The 17,062-nt window shown below is 39.4% G+C and overlaps 1 protein-coding gene and 1 long non-coding RNA gene across 9 annotated transcripts in view; one reads left to right on the top strand and one right to left on the bottom strand.

The window, feature by feature from the left end:
- The window catches only part of LOC116463473 (Golgi-associated kinase 1B), a 257,534-nt gene that overhangs the window by 37,604 nt on the left and 202,868 nt on the right, over positions 1–17,062 (bottom strand). For 4 of the 8 annotated variants that reach the window (XM_058434661.1, XM_058434662.1, XM_058434665.1 and 1 more), the window contains 4 exons: positions 9,918–10,086; positions 9,510–9,613; positions 8,677–8,729; positions 6,284–7,417 (listed from right to left, as the gene is read on the bottom strand). In XM_058434661.1, the coding sequence (XP_058290644.1) occupies positions 6,284–7,193 (910 nt within the window). In that variant the 5' untranslated portion in view covers positions 7,194–7,417; positions 8,677–8,729; positions 9,510–9,613; positions 9,918–10,086. Of the gene's footprint in view, positions 1–6,283; positions 7,418–8,148; positions 8,335–8,676; positions 8,730–9,509; positions 9,614–9,917; positions 10,087–16,653; positions 16,739–17,062 lie in introns of those variants that run through there. The other 4 variants (XM_058434664.1, XM_032146590.2, XM_058434666.1 and 1 more) reach the window with 4 other exon arrangements.
- The window catches only part of LOC116463476 (uncharacterized), a 28,456-nt gene continuing 20,057 nt past the window's right edge, over positions 8,664–17,062 (top strand). Inside the window, exons 1-2 of the long non-coding RNA XR_004246693.2 lie at positions 8,664–8,749; positions 15,468–15,542. This is a non-coding gene — a long non-coding RNA (uncharacterized LOC116463476). The remainder of the gene's footprint in view (positions 8,750–15,467; positions 15,543–17,062) is intronic.

The raw sequence follows: 17,062 nt of genomic DNA, 5'->3' as shown, positions 1-17,062 counted from the left end.
CCACGAGAGCAGAGATTCCTGACTGTTTTGTTCACTGATGCAGCCCCAGTGACTAGAATAGTGGCTAGCACATAGTAGATGCTCAATAAATACATGTTAAAGGAAGAAAAGATAAATGTGATCCTATAGAAGACAATAGATTGCATGGAGTTAAGGCACATGCATCTCTTATGCTGTGGGTACTGTGGCAACCATTAATCACCCCTTTTATCCCAACAGAGTGTGGGACCAAGGACGAATTACAGAAGCACAGCAGAGAAGGTTGCCTGGTTCCCCGTTTGCCTATGAAGTTATGTAGTGAGCAAACAAGAGGACACTGGAGCACAGCGCTGCTTAGAGCCGAGGTTCAGTAAACTTTTGTTCACTGATGAATGAATGTATTAAGCTGACCAGCTCAATTTGATTCATAAAGAAATAGCCTTAGGGCTTTTCTGAGGAAGAACACAACATACTTTCAATCCAACTGTTTAAAAAATAAAACATGATTACACACTCCTAAATAAATATTTTCAGAAAGTTTGCCTATATGTCAAAGATTTCTAGGATTTGGAAGCCAGTATGTTCCCAAGTCGTGAGGACATCTGTGTTATTCTCAACACTCCCTGAAAAACGACCGTGTCCTTACCTGAGAGCCTGAAACAATATAAAATGCAAAGCTGCCATCCCCCTGCCTCGGCAACTGCACATTCGTCCAGAACTCACAGTGTTGCTCACATAGGCTTGAAAAGAGAGGGAAAAACATGCCATATATTTCTCCTACTTTATAATATGAAGAGGCAATACAACTTGGAAAACAGTGAGCAACTTGGGATCTACAATGAATTTAAATGGAAGTTTGTGGGGTGCCTGCAGTTTGTCATCTAAGCAGCCTTGACATACAGAATTCCTGGAACTAGGCTACCTTAATTCAGTCTGACAGCTTTGTGGCAATAAAGCAGCATCCTAAAAATAAAGCATACATAATGCATCTTCCATGCTGGGCATGAAAAATAGTACAATGCTTAAATGCTACCAAAATGGTGTCCCTTGAGATTCATTCACACTACTGTGCAGACTACAGGGGAAGCTCTGGCAAAGCTGCTAAATTAAAGATCACAGAAGGGTGCTGGGTTTTCTCTGTTTTTATTCTCTTGATTTTTACATGGACATAGTCTGTTTTGTCTAATGCTAGATAAATACTTTAAGATATTTTCGCTTTTTTAATTATCGAAATGTATCAAGACCACACAGTATCTGGTGACTTTTACAATAATTTGAGACTCTTGCAAGGACAATTTGGCAGAAAACAAATATGTTCATCACATTGATACACGTGATTGTTTATGGTAAACAAGAAAATCTGGCACCTTGGCTTGCATTAAAAAAACTTGTGGCAGTGTTCACAATGATACATCAATACTGCATTTGAGTAAAAATATTGTCAATATTAGATTATTGAATAGAAAAAAGAAATTAAATAGAAATGTTGGCATAGTGGTAAAATCAGAAACCATCATGCTAAAATGTGTACATTTTTGACATTATCCCATAATTGTAGTAAGTTATATTTGTGAGGTAGTGTGGGTTAACAGAAGCAACATGAGGAAACTTCAGTGTCAGAGACAGAATTGGGCACAAATTCCAATTTCATTGCTCTCTAGGTAGGTGACGTAGGGCACATTTTATAAGCTCACTGAGCCTCAGGATTCCCCTATTTAAAATAAGAGTAATATCTGCTGTGTAAAATTGTTAGGTGGTATAATAGACAACATACATCAAATACAATGTAAATACTATGTGATACATCACACTAGATTCTTTGTCACAATTGAAAAATACTTCATTATTGCACACAAACATTTTAAGGCCCTTTGATGCTATATTTTAATTCATTTTAAGACTTCCTACACAGAAACATATAGGATGAAAATCTGCTCCAGTGGTAACTGTTGGATCTTATATTGTGGCACACTGCTGGCTCTGCCTAATGACTATCTTGCCCTTCCTTAAGTGCACCCTTCTCATTTTCTAGGATATCTTGGAGCATAACCTGTCAGAAAATAGTCTATTATAAAGTACAACACCAGTAAGTCCACTAATTTCACACATCTTTTTGTATTCAAGAAGAATCATCTAGAACTCATCAAGTCACACAGTCATGATCTTGTCCCAAACTAAACTGAGCTAGCTGATTGGATCACCCACACCAGTTCTGCCAATTTAGAAAAACCCTAAAGATGAGCTTTGCAATTGGAACTCTTTGTCTTTTGACTAAATCAACAGAGAGCTTTATGCGAAAGGCTGGGGCAGGCAGATCATTCAAATCACAGCATTTGATTCCTTTTTACATCTCCCTTTTCACATCACATATCCATTTTATAATTACTCTGGGCCTCAACTTCCATATTTGTTAAATGTTTGTCAGTGTCCCCAGGCTCTATGACATCTGGGTGCAGCTGGCAGAATTTGTATGAGGATTTAATGAAATAATGCAAGCACAGTACTTAGAATGGTACCTGGTATATATATCTAGGAAAATTCAATAACTCTTAGCTATGGTTAAGGTTGCTTTGTCTCCTTGAGGAAAAAAAGGAGGTTCCCATAGCTATATCTGTGCATCAGTGTATAAGTCATCTGTTTCATTATATTAAATAACTAAACTTTCTAGTAGGCTATGGTGACAGAGAAAGACGATGTACCTTAGGGCCCCTTAAAGCATTTGTTGAGGGAAGCAGATTTATGAAAAGAGAAAAGACTTGGAAGTTAGAAGACAAAAATTTTTGCTGGACAACTAACTCATCACATGACCTTGAGCAGTTTTCTTGCCTTTCTTTCAGCTCTAAAATGAGGTTTAGAAAGTCTACTGTATAGGATTCTTAGAAAAATTAACTAAGACAACTTAAACATCTAAATTCAACTTGCAACACAGACTAACCACTTTCTTGGTGCCAGATATAAATTTATTTTTGTAAACATTAATTAAAAGTCAGAACAGAAACAACATTTAGGGTAGATTACTTACAGCCTTTGCTGGCTTCTCACTCTCTCAAATATTAAAAGATCTACTCCCAGACCAAGCCAGATCATCAGAGAAATACATACCTAAATTAAATCCTATTGTTCCTCCTGCAGAAAACTCATTATCAAATTACACTAGAGTGTGATGCCAACACACCACATTGATAGTTCTCACAAGAATAAGCCCTGTAAACCTTTAATTTGCATTGTAAGGAGGCTACCAGAAACATTTTTTATTACCTCCACAATTCCTTATGAGATCCTCCAGGAGAAAGCCCAGCCTGGACTTAGGACTAAAAATGTTATTATGTGTCCTAAGTATTAGAAGCTGGTGGCTTCCAGTATAGTTTTACTGTTTAGAGTCCAAGGAACAAGAAATGAACGCATTCCTTCATTCATTCCAAATATTTATTGAACATCTACTATGGGCCAGACTCTCTACTAAGATCCAGAAATGCAATTCTAAAGAAAACAAGAAGTATCTTTGCCTTCACAGACCTAGAGAGTAGTGGGAAGGAACAGATGATTAAACAAACGATTATAATACAGATATGTATTATATAATGATATAGAGCAAGCTGAAAAAGATGCTGGGTAACTAGGTAAGATCTGTTGCCTCCCTGGGTGGGCTGAGAGGCTCAAATAAAGTCAAACTCCAACCAACAGAATAGGAGGGCCCTAGAAGAAATCTACACATTTCCGTGGAAATAAGGGAAGAAAAACACAGTGAGGAAAAGACTAGAAATAGGTGGATGGGTAGAGATACTGAGAACCTAATGCTGTCTATACCATGACCAGAAGTGTTCTATTTATGTACTTTGCATCACTATAACAGTCTGCTTGAGCAGAATTATATTGTGTAGGGTATTCATAACTATATGAAATCATTTCATGAGCCCCTGGAGAAACTGGCCTGACTTTGTGACTCTAAATGACTAAGTAGAAGAAGGTATCAAAGAGAGAATGTTGTTTGAGATATAATCTTAGGGATTTTATTTATTAAATTGAGTCATATTAGTATAGCCTTATTAGTTTATTTCCATCACCACTCCCATATGAAAGGAGAGAGAAATATCCAGGCTATATTGAGATTATAAACCCCGCCTTCAAATGAATTTTTGTTCTCAAAGATGCTGGAAATTCAGAGCAAATAATTAAATATCTAAGAGGGACTGTGATTACAAAAGTTTAATTGAGCAGTTTTAGTCATAGTCCTATCACATAACGAAATAACACATGAAACTTGGAGATTACGTGAGGAATTCAATGAACTTGGTACCTCATGTGCTTGGTACAATAATAATAATAATAACCAATATTTATTGAAGGTTTGTCTTGTGGCAAATACTGATTCTAAGTGTTTTCCACATATTAACTAACAACAATCTCATATGGTAGGCAGTATTGTCATTTTACAGCTGGGGAAACTGAGGCATAAAGAGACATGGCAACATTTCCAACTCGTATGATTGGTAAGTTCAAACCTAGTCAGTCCAACTCCACGGCCCAGGCTCTTAGCCACTACTGTATTCTCCCAACTTCCATCCAAGAGCGTCTAAGGGAAGCTCAAAGGACATATCAGAAAACCCTGCCTCAGGATATACACAGGAGTTCATCTTCTCCTCTCTGGGGCCTTTATGATGTGAAAATGAATGGGATTACAGCATAACAAGGGGGATCCTGTGCCCTACTCTGCTCAGAACAGTCAGTGTGTGCCTGTTGTCCCAATGCCCACCAGCATCTCCTTTCATGCCACATGGTTCCAGATTGGATAATAAGTTACATATTCACCTAAGTCCAGTGGCTAAGAAGTTATGTTCTGAAGTTTGCTGGGTCTACAGTCAAAACCCAGCTTAGCCACCTACTAGCTGTGGGAGTTGAGGCCAATTACTTTGTCTCAATAAGCCTCAATTTCCTCATCTACTAAATGGAAATAATAATAGTCCCTACTTCACAGCATTGTTATGAAAATTCTAGGAGCCAACACATATGAATCAATTTGTATAATCCTTAGCAAATTGTTGGCACCCAATAAAAATTCATTTTTATCAACATTAGATTAAATGTTTGAGAAGGTTTCTTACATTGGCATAATCATGGTGGACTGCTTTGTAAACTTGAGACATCAAAGCATACCTGTGAATCTGGAGCACTTAGACAAGAACTACCATCAGTAAGGAATGTCCAATTTTTCTAAGTAAATCACTGGTACTTCCAGGAGTATCCATTCTACAACGAAATTATAATGCTAAAGCCATTGGAAATGCAGTTTGGGTCTCAGCCACTCCCAGGGATTTTAATCCATTCCATTCTAGGCTCCCTGGGAACCTCACTGAAATGCTAAATTTCATGGTGACCTGGAGAAAGTTAAGTATCCTTTCAGTTTATAATCTCTTTGGGGTACATTTTAGCCTCTTGGGCCAATCTGGATTCAAAGTTGTAACTTCTGGCATCATTCTGCATTCAAACATAAGCCACTGACTCACTGTACTTTGTATTCAAGCCCTGGAATAGCTTTAATATTCAGAGAATATCCTTTATATGGCATGGGCATGACTGCAGACCAATCCTTTTGCTGGCAACTGCAGCAACTGGCTACATATGTTAGAACCTGCCAAAATGTTTGTCACCCAAGAAGGGAGAATCTTGAAAGACAGGCTCAATAGACCATAGTCAGGGGCTTGATAAAACCACACAGCTAGTTAGTATACATACTGAACAAATTACCAATTTTTGCTCATTCTGTTTATTTGTTAAATAAAGAGGTTAAATCCATTGAAAAAAAGGGGGGGGGGGTTTGAACCTAACATGGTCTGGCTCTGCGCCGCTTAAGAAGATTCCATCTGCTCAAGAACGATAACCCGCTTCCCCCTTACTTTTAAAAACTTCTACTTCCTCCCATAGTAACCTATTTAATAGTATGCCTGACTGTCAGCAAGTTCTTTGCCTCCAGCCTAGCTTCCTCTCTTCATCATGCAAATTGCCATTGGCTTTAATTAGATTTAATAAGCCACTGGGAAGTGCAGCGAGGGAAATGGAGAGCAAAGATTATACAGTATGGGCTTACTCTTGCATGTCCAATACAGCATTTCCCTGGAACTCTCATATCCTCCCAGGCTGGGAAAATAAAGAATGCCAAGCGCATGGAAAGACACGCTGCTGCTGCTGCTGTCCAAATGTGAACCGTGGGTGGAGAAAAATCATTTAGAAAAAGAGAGTGAGGGAAAAGAGAAAATGAACCAGAATCTCCAACAGCTGCAAATAACGAAGCATGTGAATCTGTTACCTTGGATGAACTCTGCTTTCCTGCTCACAGACGGCAGGGTCCTGTTGAGCCCCAGGATCCTGTCTAGGTGGAAGGCAAACACCTCACTCATGTCCAGGGGCTGCTTGAGAAGCCCACAGGGGCTAGGGCCGCAGCGGAGCACAGCGCCAGGTGCGCCCCCGTCCAGCACCAGCAAACGGGCTCCGCTCTTAGAGGACACAGGCCGGAGCCCTGCCACCGCGCTGTCCGCCAAGAGTCGCATTCTTCGGATGTCATCTTTGCTCAGCCAGGAGGGGGCGCTCTCGCTGTAGATCCTAATGTTGCTCTCCCTGGAGCTGGGCTGCAGGAAGTCTGGGCCCCCGGCTCGCACTCCCGGACCCCGCACCAACCTCCAGGGTCGCTCTCCAATCTTAACCAGGTTTGCTCCCTGAGCGTACCCAGGTGCTACAGCATCAGCTTCCCTTGCCGCTTCCTGCGGCTGAAGGGATGGTCCGACCAAAGCCTCCTGCCCTGGGGCAGCCGATGCCACTGCATGCTTTTTCCTACGCTTGGGCTTCACGGTGCCACGGATATTGGCAGGCTTGCTGCGCTTGGAGCGTAGGGTAATGTACACCACATTGGGCTGCAGAGTGGACCCATTGCCCTGGGACTCTGGAGGGGCCAGGGTACCATCCAGGGGTATCTCAGGGAAGGATGGCTCGGCGGTGTCGCGGCTGCGATGTGGCCCCTTCTCAGCCGCCTGTCCGTGCTGGAGAGAGGCCCTCCCCACCTGGCTCACCAGGAAGCCCAAGTAGATGGCACAGGCAGTGCCCAGCAGAAGGTTTCTCCGGGTCCTTGGACGCCGGCTGCTCCAGAGCTTACGCACCCGCGGGACGCACAGGGAGCAGATGAACCAGTTTATGAGCTGCCCCGGCTTGTCTGGACAGGTCATTTCTCTGCCGCATCCACATGTTGAACGGAGTTTAAAGTCTGCAGTTGGCTCCTGCTAATGTGATGCATGGTTTCCTGACTTCAGCTGTCGCGTCTGCTTCAGGATATAAGTGGTCTCCAGTTGGCAGAGGTGGAAGGAAAGGGTTGGTGATGAAGCTGGGAATGTTTCTGACACAACAAACCTTTTAAATTATCGGTCTCCCCAAGGAGAAATGCGGCTTGTTTCTGGGAATGAATGGATACAGAGTTAACTGAGTCACAATCTCAAACCATTTAACTTCCTCTACAAGAGTCAAGAAAAAAAGTAATCATTTCCTTTCATAAATATCACCACTAAATGTTTTTAAAAATAAAATTTAAAAACATGGAAACGAGATAGATGTATAGGTTTGATAGTCACTTTAAAGTAGTGAAAACAAGCCACAAAAATCCAAGAGTGTTTTATAACTTGTACCTAGAGTCATTTAGGTTGACTCTGAAGCAAAAGCGTTAAAATGTGACAAACCTGGGCTTTTCCTTTTTGAAATTCAGAAAGAACTTAAGACAAGTAATAGATGATTTTTTAATACTCTATAACTATACCATTTTTATTTTTTAAAGTCCTGAATTAACTAAGTACTAGCAGCAAGTATTAACAATAAAATTTAGAAACATATTCTCTTAGCCTAATGGTACAAATTTTTCTTCATATTAATAATATGTTCCATTAGCTTACATTGTTAGTATAATACAAAGCCATAAATGTCCATATATCTTGGAAGCAGTTGCATTTATTCTGTTTCTCTCTCTCTTTCTCTCTCTCTCACACATACACACACACAACACAACACAACTCTGACTGCTTTTTATTTCTTTTCTTTCCACCGAAGTCAGCTGAAAGAAAATAAAAGCATCTCTAGTTCTGTTTTTTCACTATTAAAAAGAAACAGAAGAAACTCGTAAGCAACCTTACTTACACAGCTGGCCCCATGCTTGGCTCCAGGAAGAATGTAATCCTTGACTCTAATGCAAAGAACTTTTAAAGGCTGAGGCATGTAAGTAGAACATATTTCATGGTCAAGAGTGTTCCACGTTTCAAACATTTCAGTTCAGCTTTAAAAGCTCCCTTGAAAACTACTGATTGCAAAGCAAAACTTGGAAACTGACTGCTGCATGGTTTTAAGAGACATAAAGCTTTTAAAAACAATAGTTAACAAAATAAACTTTAATTTAAATTCGGAAAAAAGAAATGCCGTAGAGAATCAGTTTTCATTCAAATAAATTTCCACTTATTTTTAACCCCTGGGAGCCCTCTAGTGTCCTGTTCGCAAACAGACTCAGAAATGTCAGTCTCATGAAGTTCAAAAGATCAAGAGTGTTTGCTATCTTGGTGGAGCAGCCGCAGCCAAGTAAGTAACTTGTAAAATGAGGAATGCCATCACCCCTCGAGTGGCCATTCCACATAACTTGGGGTTACAGCACAAGCGTTCCCAGGAACTACTCACCTTACCATCTTGGCCGTTTCATTTGTCTTCCACCAGTTCTGGAAAAAGAAGGCCTAGAAGTTCAGAAAAAAAGGTAAGAACGAGTTAATATAAATGAGGGGAAAAAACAGAACAGTGAGGTAAGAGTGCACATAGATAAGGAAAGACATTTATAGTGTGCAGTTGCACGGTGCAACAGTTCACAAAAAGAAGTCGTGGATTCTCTCTGATTGGAGGTTTTTTGAAAAAACAGGTTAGGGATTGGCCTGGGTGGTTTGTGTGTCCTAGCACAAAGGCAGGGGCTGATGACCTCGGGGTCTCAATTAAACTATGGCAAACAGAATCAAAAGGCAAGAAGACAGAAAGGGGACAGGGATTTTTCCTCCCCACAGACAAAGTTGTGATACTGAAGAGTGGGTAAAAGATTAGCATACGGTGTATAATCCTAAAAATACTATATTTTACAATGCAAAAAGAGCAAGGAGTTGGAATATATATGGAAGGAGAGAATAAACGTCCAAGTGGTAAATTGACAAAAATTATAATCGGGCTGTTATTTCAGCACTCTAAACTCAGTCCTTTTTTCCTCTTTAAAAGTCCTGCCACATGGAAGAACGAGAAGAAGCAATCCCAATATTGACAGTAGCCTGGAAGTACCTGGATATTTTGGCTAAACTTTGTGAGAATTCAGGCATCAAAACAATTTTATTTGCACTCAAAAACTCTTAGGCACACACTTCCATACACACAGAATAATTTTCTTGATAGAAAATGTGAACTTCTTGCATGGAAACCATACCAAAGCTGCATTTTATAACCATCTTATTACTTATACAGTCAAAGGAATAACTGACCTGGCTCTATAACAATTAAAAGTAAGCCTTTGGCAGAAGCCAGTTATAATAAGCAGACGTCTCCTCTAGCTGTTTTTAGAGCTATTTTTTTCATGGAGAAATGCCTAGGAGATAGGGAGAGTTGTGTGAGTTAGTCAATTTCGTTGACTACGTTCCCACCCCCACTCTGAAAATGTCTCCTAGAAAAAGAACAATACACTGTCCCCTGCTATAGCCACAATAGGGATCAATGGAGGCTACACTATCTACTCTGAACTATGATATTCAGAGAATGGGCTGAAGAGGGAGGCAGACTGGCTTTAAATTCTCCTCATTTACCTCTTATCTGTGGTCCCCTGTGGCAAGTAATCTTACTTCTCTAAGCCTCAGTTTCCCCATGTGTAAGAGAAGAAAAATAATAGTACTTACCCCATCGGTTTCTTCTGATGATTGAATGAGATAGCAACCTTGGAATGATCATTTGAAATATTCAGCAATGTGTTTGTTTTTATCCCCCATGATGCCTCATTAAACTGCTCGGAGGCCTCTCTCCTCAGCCCAAGCTTTGAAAGATAGTCACCATTGCACCACAGCAAAGCTATCATGGTAGAATTGAGGACAAGCACACTGAATTATTTGTAGCCAACATATTGATATAGCCAATATAGTGGATAAATGGGGCTTGTCAGATATAATCGGAACACAGTTTTAGTGATTCCCCCCACTGCCCATTGAAACCTGTTCTGTAGCCTGATATCTCTTTTCAACTTTCTTAAATGGAAACTCAGGCAGGCCCCATGACTTTTCCAGTCATATTTAAATTTTTTTAAAAGTTCTCCAGTTGTTAGTCATAGACATACAGACACGTAATATACATAAGCTAATTAATATGTTTGATTCTATATCATAGTCAATTTTTTTAAAAATTTCTTTTAAATTTCCAGAATTTCTCCAGAAGATAGCAGTCCCTCAAAAAGCATAACCAAAATCTACTGAAAAGGGACAGAGGAGATCCATCTTACATTCTTTTTTGTTCCTGCCTAGAGCTCTTATTCCTTAACCACTCACCCAGCCACTCGCCCCACTTTGAGCCTGGCTCTGGCTGTTCCAAGGTAGTGGAGAGAGAGAAGCAATAATAGCAGAAATGGCCTTGCTACTCCATTGATACTGCTGCAAATTAACTTATAAGCTCTCCAGGTTTAGCAGGTGTGTAAAGCTGACTCTGCGATAGTTACTTCAAAGACACCACTATCAAAGCATCTCTCTAGCTGGCTGTTGATGGCCCCTTAGTCCCTTGGAACTTGGTAGCCTCCTGTTCTGTTGAGATCACCTGATCTCTCCAGGCTGTTCTCTTAGGCAGCATTTAAGCTGACCCGCAGGCTGGTTTTCTAACGTGGGCCTCTGTGTACTGCCCCACAAGTGATCCAATGGACATGGTCACCATCATTTGCTCCAGCAACCTCAGACTTCCCAATGCAGCAACCCACTTCCCTTAGCACAGCGGATCCATATCTCATTTTCAAATGTGGAAGCAATTGCCATCAATTGCTCATGGTCTCTGTTGAAACTGAATGGAAAGGTGTTTTTTGCCATCAGGTAGCATGGGACACACAGAAGTTTAATTTAGTTTTAGAAAAATAAAGCTAAATTCCTTGAACAAGTGTTAGTTGGAAAATTTGTTGCCACAATATAATATTCATGTATAACTTACAATATAATCTGTGAGTGCGCGTATAGAATTCAAAGCATTCATTATTATTAATATTGTTAGATCAGAGAGACTAATAATTCTCATGCCTAAAGTACTTTCTCTTCTTAAAAAACAATGAGAGAAATAAAATGAAAAAGTAGACAGTAAGATAACGGTAGGGACCATTAGAATTACCTGGGGACGTTTTATATCTTTATGGAGGGGCCAGGATGGTAATGGAGAAAAAACATGAGCAGAGCAGGATTGTGGGAATGTTCTATTTCTTCATTTAGATGGGATTGATCTAAGTATGTTTATTTTGGGATAACACATTGACTATACATTTGTGATGTCCGTACTTTTCTATATTTATATATATCTTATCCTTCAATCAAATTGGAAAAGGTGGTAGATAAATAGCTACTAACTTTATATTCTTTATACCTTGTATATATGTTATAAATCTATATAGAAGGAGAGTAGGACAAATAATTTGTTTACAATAAAAAACGCATGTTACTTCAGTCATTTAAAAATTGTTTAAATATTAACAATTTTAAAAATATATGAGTGTCTAGGCCCCATCCATCTTCCCAGAGATTCTAAATGATCTAAAGTAGGGCCCAGGAATCCACAGTTTTAAAAGCTTCTAATGTGCAGAGTTATAATTCACTGCACTATGAGTTGAATACTTAGTTCTAGGAGCAAGTTAACACCTTTTTACAATTAAATGATGTCTTAGGTTTCACTGGCAATGAAGTAATCCGTAAATCCTTCAAGGCTTCCAATAGTAAGATCCTAGTTTGGTAAAGGCTATTTGCCTTCAGTCTGGGACAACTCCTGAACCAGATTAGATAGTGGATCGGGCCTCATTCTTCCACCCACAGCACTCTCATTTCCCCCATTCCTGGCAGGTGTGTCACTTGTTGTGACTGTGTGGCAGCTTGCCCATCTCCTGAGAGCCCTTGGGAAAGTGAAGGACAATATATAAGGACTCCAATCACTGAAAAGCTAAGTATTAAGTTTTTCCTTGCCACTGTTGACCCAGGTTTGTTGCACAGATTGCAGACCTGCAGATGGATACCTTGTTCCTGGTTCAGTGCTGCCCAGACTCTTCCACTAGGGGACCCTATCCCTTGCTCCTCATAGTCCTGATTTCTAGGACGCATAACCCTATTATAATTATAATCCCAGCATTAGCATAGGTTCCTGGGTACAACTTTGCCCTTCTTATTGTATGGAATTTGCTAATACCTTTGCTATCCATTCCAACACCAGGCCTGGACAGCAAGCTGCCCTGCCTGCAGCTGAAAAACTTCTAACTTAATAATCTTTGAAGTTTTGTCATAAAAGTGTTAAATAGTACTCTATATTATATCTGTCTTTTGAACTGTATGCAAAAGAAGTTACATTGACTATATTTTATAGAAATATGTGCACTTTTTATCTGACACTTGATTGCTCACCCCTAAGGACATCATTCCTGTTGACCTAAACTAGTACATCTATTTGCAGTAGGAGAAGTGCTTTTGGAGAAAATCACCTGTCTCCTCAGAACTGGTCTTACAAGTCTATGAAGTAACACTATGTGCCATAGCCTGATCACTCATATATGACCAAGAGAACACCAAATAAGCATATTTCCAGCAGATAAAAAGCCTGGCATTGCATTGTATTAGGTATTCTCTCCTCTGTCTACTATTATACCATGCACCTTCCTCCATTCTCCTGGTATGGAAATCTCTTGCAATAATCCATTTGCCTCATTTCCCTAGGAACGTTTGTTCCATTATTCGATGTTGTGTCTGTGTTAGAATGGTCCTGCCACATGACCAGAAGCTGGGCGATGTCTGCGTGAACATACCATGATATGGTAAACAGATAAAACGTATGACAGCCAATTTTGCATATATTTGAAATGATAGACATGTATAAAGTTATTATTTCACTTCTTAATAATTAGATAATTTATGCAGATTAGAATAATTTGCATTTGTTTTATAGTTCTAAAATCTGATAATTCACACAGTCATCATGGAATAAAGTAAGAATTAGGAAAATTGGAGGTTGCCCTGGGTTTCTTCAAAAAGCCCCCACACAATCTAGACAACTAAGCTTCCCTATTTCAGAAATGGGCACTCAAGGTCTCGATACTCTGCTCCATCTGTGTCCCCAGGGCACACACACAAAGGAGAAACCAGGACAGACACACTGGCTCTAGGTCATTCTTGGCATAGACAGAACAACCCACGCAGCAGTAGTTTTCTGTCTTTGTAAAGGAGTAAAGATTGGATAAAACTGCTCAACCCTTGGGCTCCTTGCAGGAAACTAGTGCAGACCAACAAATTATTTTTTTCTCTCCTCAACTAAGGTATAGTTTATGTAAAAGAAAAAAATCTACAGAGTACATTTAAAGGAAGGAAAGGCCCCTGGCTTCACTAGATTAAATTTGGAATGTTAGAAATGCATTGGGATTATACACAAACACCTTAAAGTGCAGGAGAAAATGTAGAAAGAAATTTGGAATCCTTTATTCATCTGTATCTGGTAGTTTTGGAACTGAGTTGGATCACCTATTGTGATTCAGACATATATAGCATATCTGATACAATGTTGGGGTATGTAACTACATACACAAGTTCCAAGAATTGATAGCAAAACTGGATTGGAAAAGACAGACTGGGTTAATGTTACATACCCTACCCATTCACCCACACCCACCTCCCCAGCACTATGGATTCAAGCACCAGAAAAGAAGAACTACAGGAAGGCACTGATGGAGATATTTTCATACATTATTCTGTGCAATATCAAAGCATCAGCAGCCATTGGCTTGCAAGGTGAGGAAATATGATGCAGAGTCAGGGAGCATCTCATCCTCTCCATCACCTCTCAGGTATTGCAACTTCTGGAGCATGGGTGGGTAGCTCCCATGGTGTTTACTTCATGGTTACCATAGAAAGCAGCAACGGCAGCAGGCGCAGCAGTAAGTTGCCCATAAGTAGCTGCACAGAGAGAAAACATCCATGAAAGAGGCTTGTGTGTGGTAACCAGAACTGCCTGGGTTATAAGCATATGAACTACAAGACTAGGCATCCCTAAGACACAATAAGTGCTTTTTGGAGAGGTGCTGGAGTTCTTGTTTTATGCAGGAGAGGGTAAAAGTCAGTGCAGTTCAAGTCACTCCTGCCAAAGAACGCTTGGTAGCCATGGGCTAGAGAGACTTAGAGAAATGTACGTTGCACAACAGTTTAAAATGTATTGAGGTCCTACTCAATGCTTATCACTAAAGCTGGTTTCTCTGGGGAGTATGCAATGTGTAAGGCACTGCCTGGACATTAATTGAATGAACAAATTCATGAATGAATGAACAAATGCATGAATTAATGAACATATTAAGACGGTAAAACACATCCAAAGGCCAGTGGTTCTCAAAGTGTGGCCCTGGACCAGCAGCATCAGCTTCACCTAGAAATTTGTTAGAAATGAAAATCCTCAAAACCCACCTGAGACCTATGGAATTGGAAACTGGAGGACAGTCTTATTTCAATACAGATATTGAAACAAGCCCTCCGGGTGACTGCCCTAGTGAGAAGCCCCAAAAAGAATGGGGCAGGCCAGGGGGGAGACAGAAAGATGCTAAAAGAAGAAGGACAGAAAAGCAAAAAGTTGGGAGAAGAGTTAAAACAATATTTGCAGTTTATCTAAGGTTGTTCTATTCCTTTTCCCATCTTTATGAAAGTTCCATTTCCTTCCTGATATTTTATGCTTTGGATCGAAAACACAGAATGTGTTAACATCACATACCCTGCCCAGCCACCCACTCTCACCTACTCAGCTCTATAGATTCAAGCCCCTTCTCAAAGCAAGTTCACAGCATGTAGAAACTGGAAAAAGAAGTAATTGGAGAGAGACTGCAGTTCACAGCACATGGAATGAAAACCAGGAGCACTCATGGCTGGGTGTGGAAGGACTGCCTAAGGAAAAATGCCAGAGAAAAATCAATCCTCAACAGCTCATCACCAGTTATGAATCCATAAAGACTCCTTTTATAGTAAAATCATACTGTTTTCCAAGAGGCAGTCATCAGGTTCCCATGGTCATGTAACATGTAGCATAGCCAAAAATTATAAGCCTAAAAGCTTTTGGTTAGAAGCTTGGAACAGGTTCCGAAATAAAAAGAAGAAAAGATACCAAGGAGTATAACACAGAGAAAAAAAATTGAATATTTTTGTAAGAATGAACATGTCGTTCTCTAAATATAACACACTCCAATTATTTTTCCACAGGAAATGACCAGTGCTTTGGTTAAGAATGCACATTATACCGCAGTTCTTTGGGGAATGAAGCCACCCTTGACTGAGGTAATCATCAATTCTGAGGCAACTCCTTGTTTTATCTTTGCACTAATTGCTTAGAGAAATAGCCAGACAATATAATTTATGACAATAAATCTGCATTTAACTGAGTTAACGAACTTGTAAACAAAAAGATTCCTATCTCAGGTAGGTGCTTTTGGCAAGATATTTAATTTTGCCCAGTTTCCTCATCTGAAAAGCTAAGAGCATTGTATCTAGTATACAGAACGGTTCTAATAATTAAATTGCACGTTATATGTAAAGCACTCAGCACAGTGCTCGATATACTGTAAGATGTAATTGCTCATTCATTATTTTCTCTTTTCTTGCAAGGATGATACTAATGGCTAGGCACTCTATAAAGAATAAGACACTGTTGGTAAGACTCATTGACCAACACATGATTTCAGGTTCAAGAAACAGTTGTATTATTAAGTTACTAATGCAGCAAATTATCCAGAATTTGCTTCACTATCTTCTTTTATACTTAACAAAAGACTTAAAATATAATCAGGAATGTAGTCTGCACGTTACTTTGGATTCAAATCTTTGGCCATTTTTGCCTTTGAAATTTAGAACTAGTCTATGGTAACCTATGAAGCTATAATGAGGTAAGTCATGGCAATGTAATTGAAATAGGGGGGTATAATAATTGAATATTTGTTTTACCTTTCTTAATAATGGCATCGATCTCATGGAGCTGGTGTGAAGATTAGATGAATTAATACATGCAAGCCCTTACCATGCCAAAAAAAAAAGTTGGCTTTGTCATTATCAGGTGGGGAAAGATAGACCTTAGAAATATTCATTTATTATGGTCAAAATGAGATTCAGAGTTGGTCATGCCCATTTATACTTCGATCAAGGGAGAGGTCACCCAATTATTGGATGGATTTAGTCAGTTCTCCTGGCAGGTATCTCCTTATTACGGAGAAACCTGTAATCGCTTATTAGAGACTGAAGTATTTGTTGTCATATCTTTAGACTCCTCTATTATTCTTTTATTTTTTTCATTTAAAATATTTTTGGAGCAACTATCATGTGATAGACATTGTGAAATCACTTTGGAAGTAGCAGTTAAAATGATATACAATGGCCTAGCAGTCAAGGGACTTACAGGATCCTACCTTCTAGGCTGGACTCCCTTCTCAAAATTTCATTTCTATCCTGTTCTCCACCTTCTTCCTCATCTACCACCCTGAGAACCTGCCCAAACAGAACAGAAATGTCGAGTTTCAGGTCTCGATTCTTCCCATTCTATCTGTCTCAATATAATTAAGTAGACCATGCCTACTTACTTCAAATATGTCAATTCTAATCATGCTAAATTTGTCTACCAAGTGACAATAATGGACTGCTTTGGGTAGTTTTATAGATAATTCATTTTCATTGATAAATAATTCACCTACCAATCTGTCATAAGTTTCAAACTGAACCAAAGCTTATTTTCACTTATTCAATTATTGAACCATGGAAAAAAAGACATTCTTCTTTTCTTTTCTTTTTTTTTTTTTTTTTTTTTTTTT

The sequence above is a fragment of the Hylobates moloch genome, unplaced genomic scaffold (assembly GCF_009828535.3).
Source record: "Hylobates moloch isolate HMO894 unplaced genomic scaffold, HMol_V3 SCAFFOLD_38, whole genome shotgun sequence".
NCBI lineage: Eukaryota > Metazoa > Chordata > Mammalia > Primates > Hylobatidae > Hylobates > Hylobates moloch.
The sequence above is the reverse complement of the archived record's forward strand: the minus strand, read 5'-3'. Positions and strand labels throughout refer to the sequence as shown.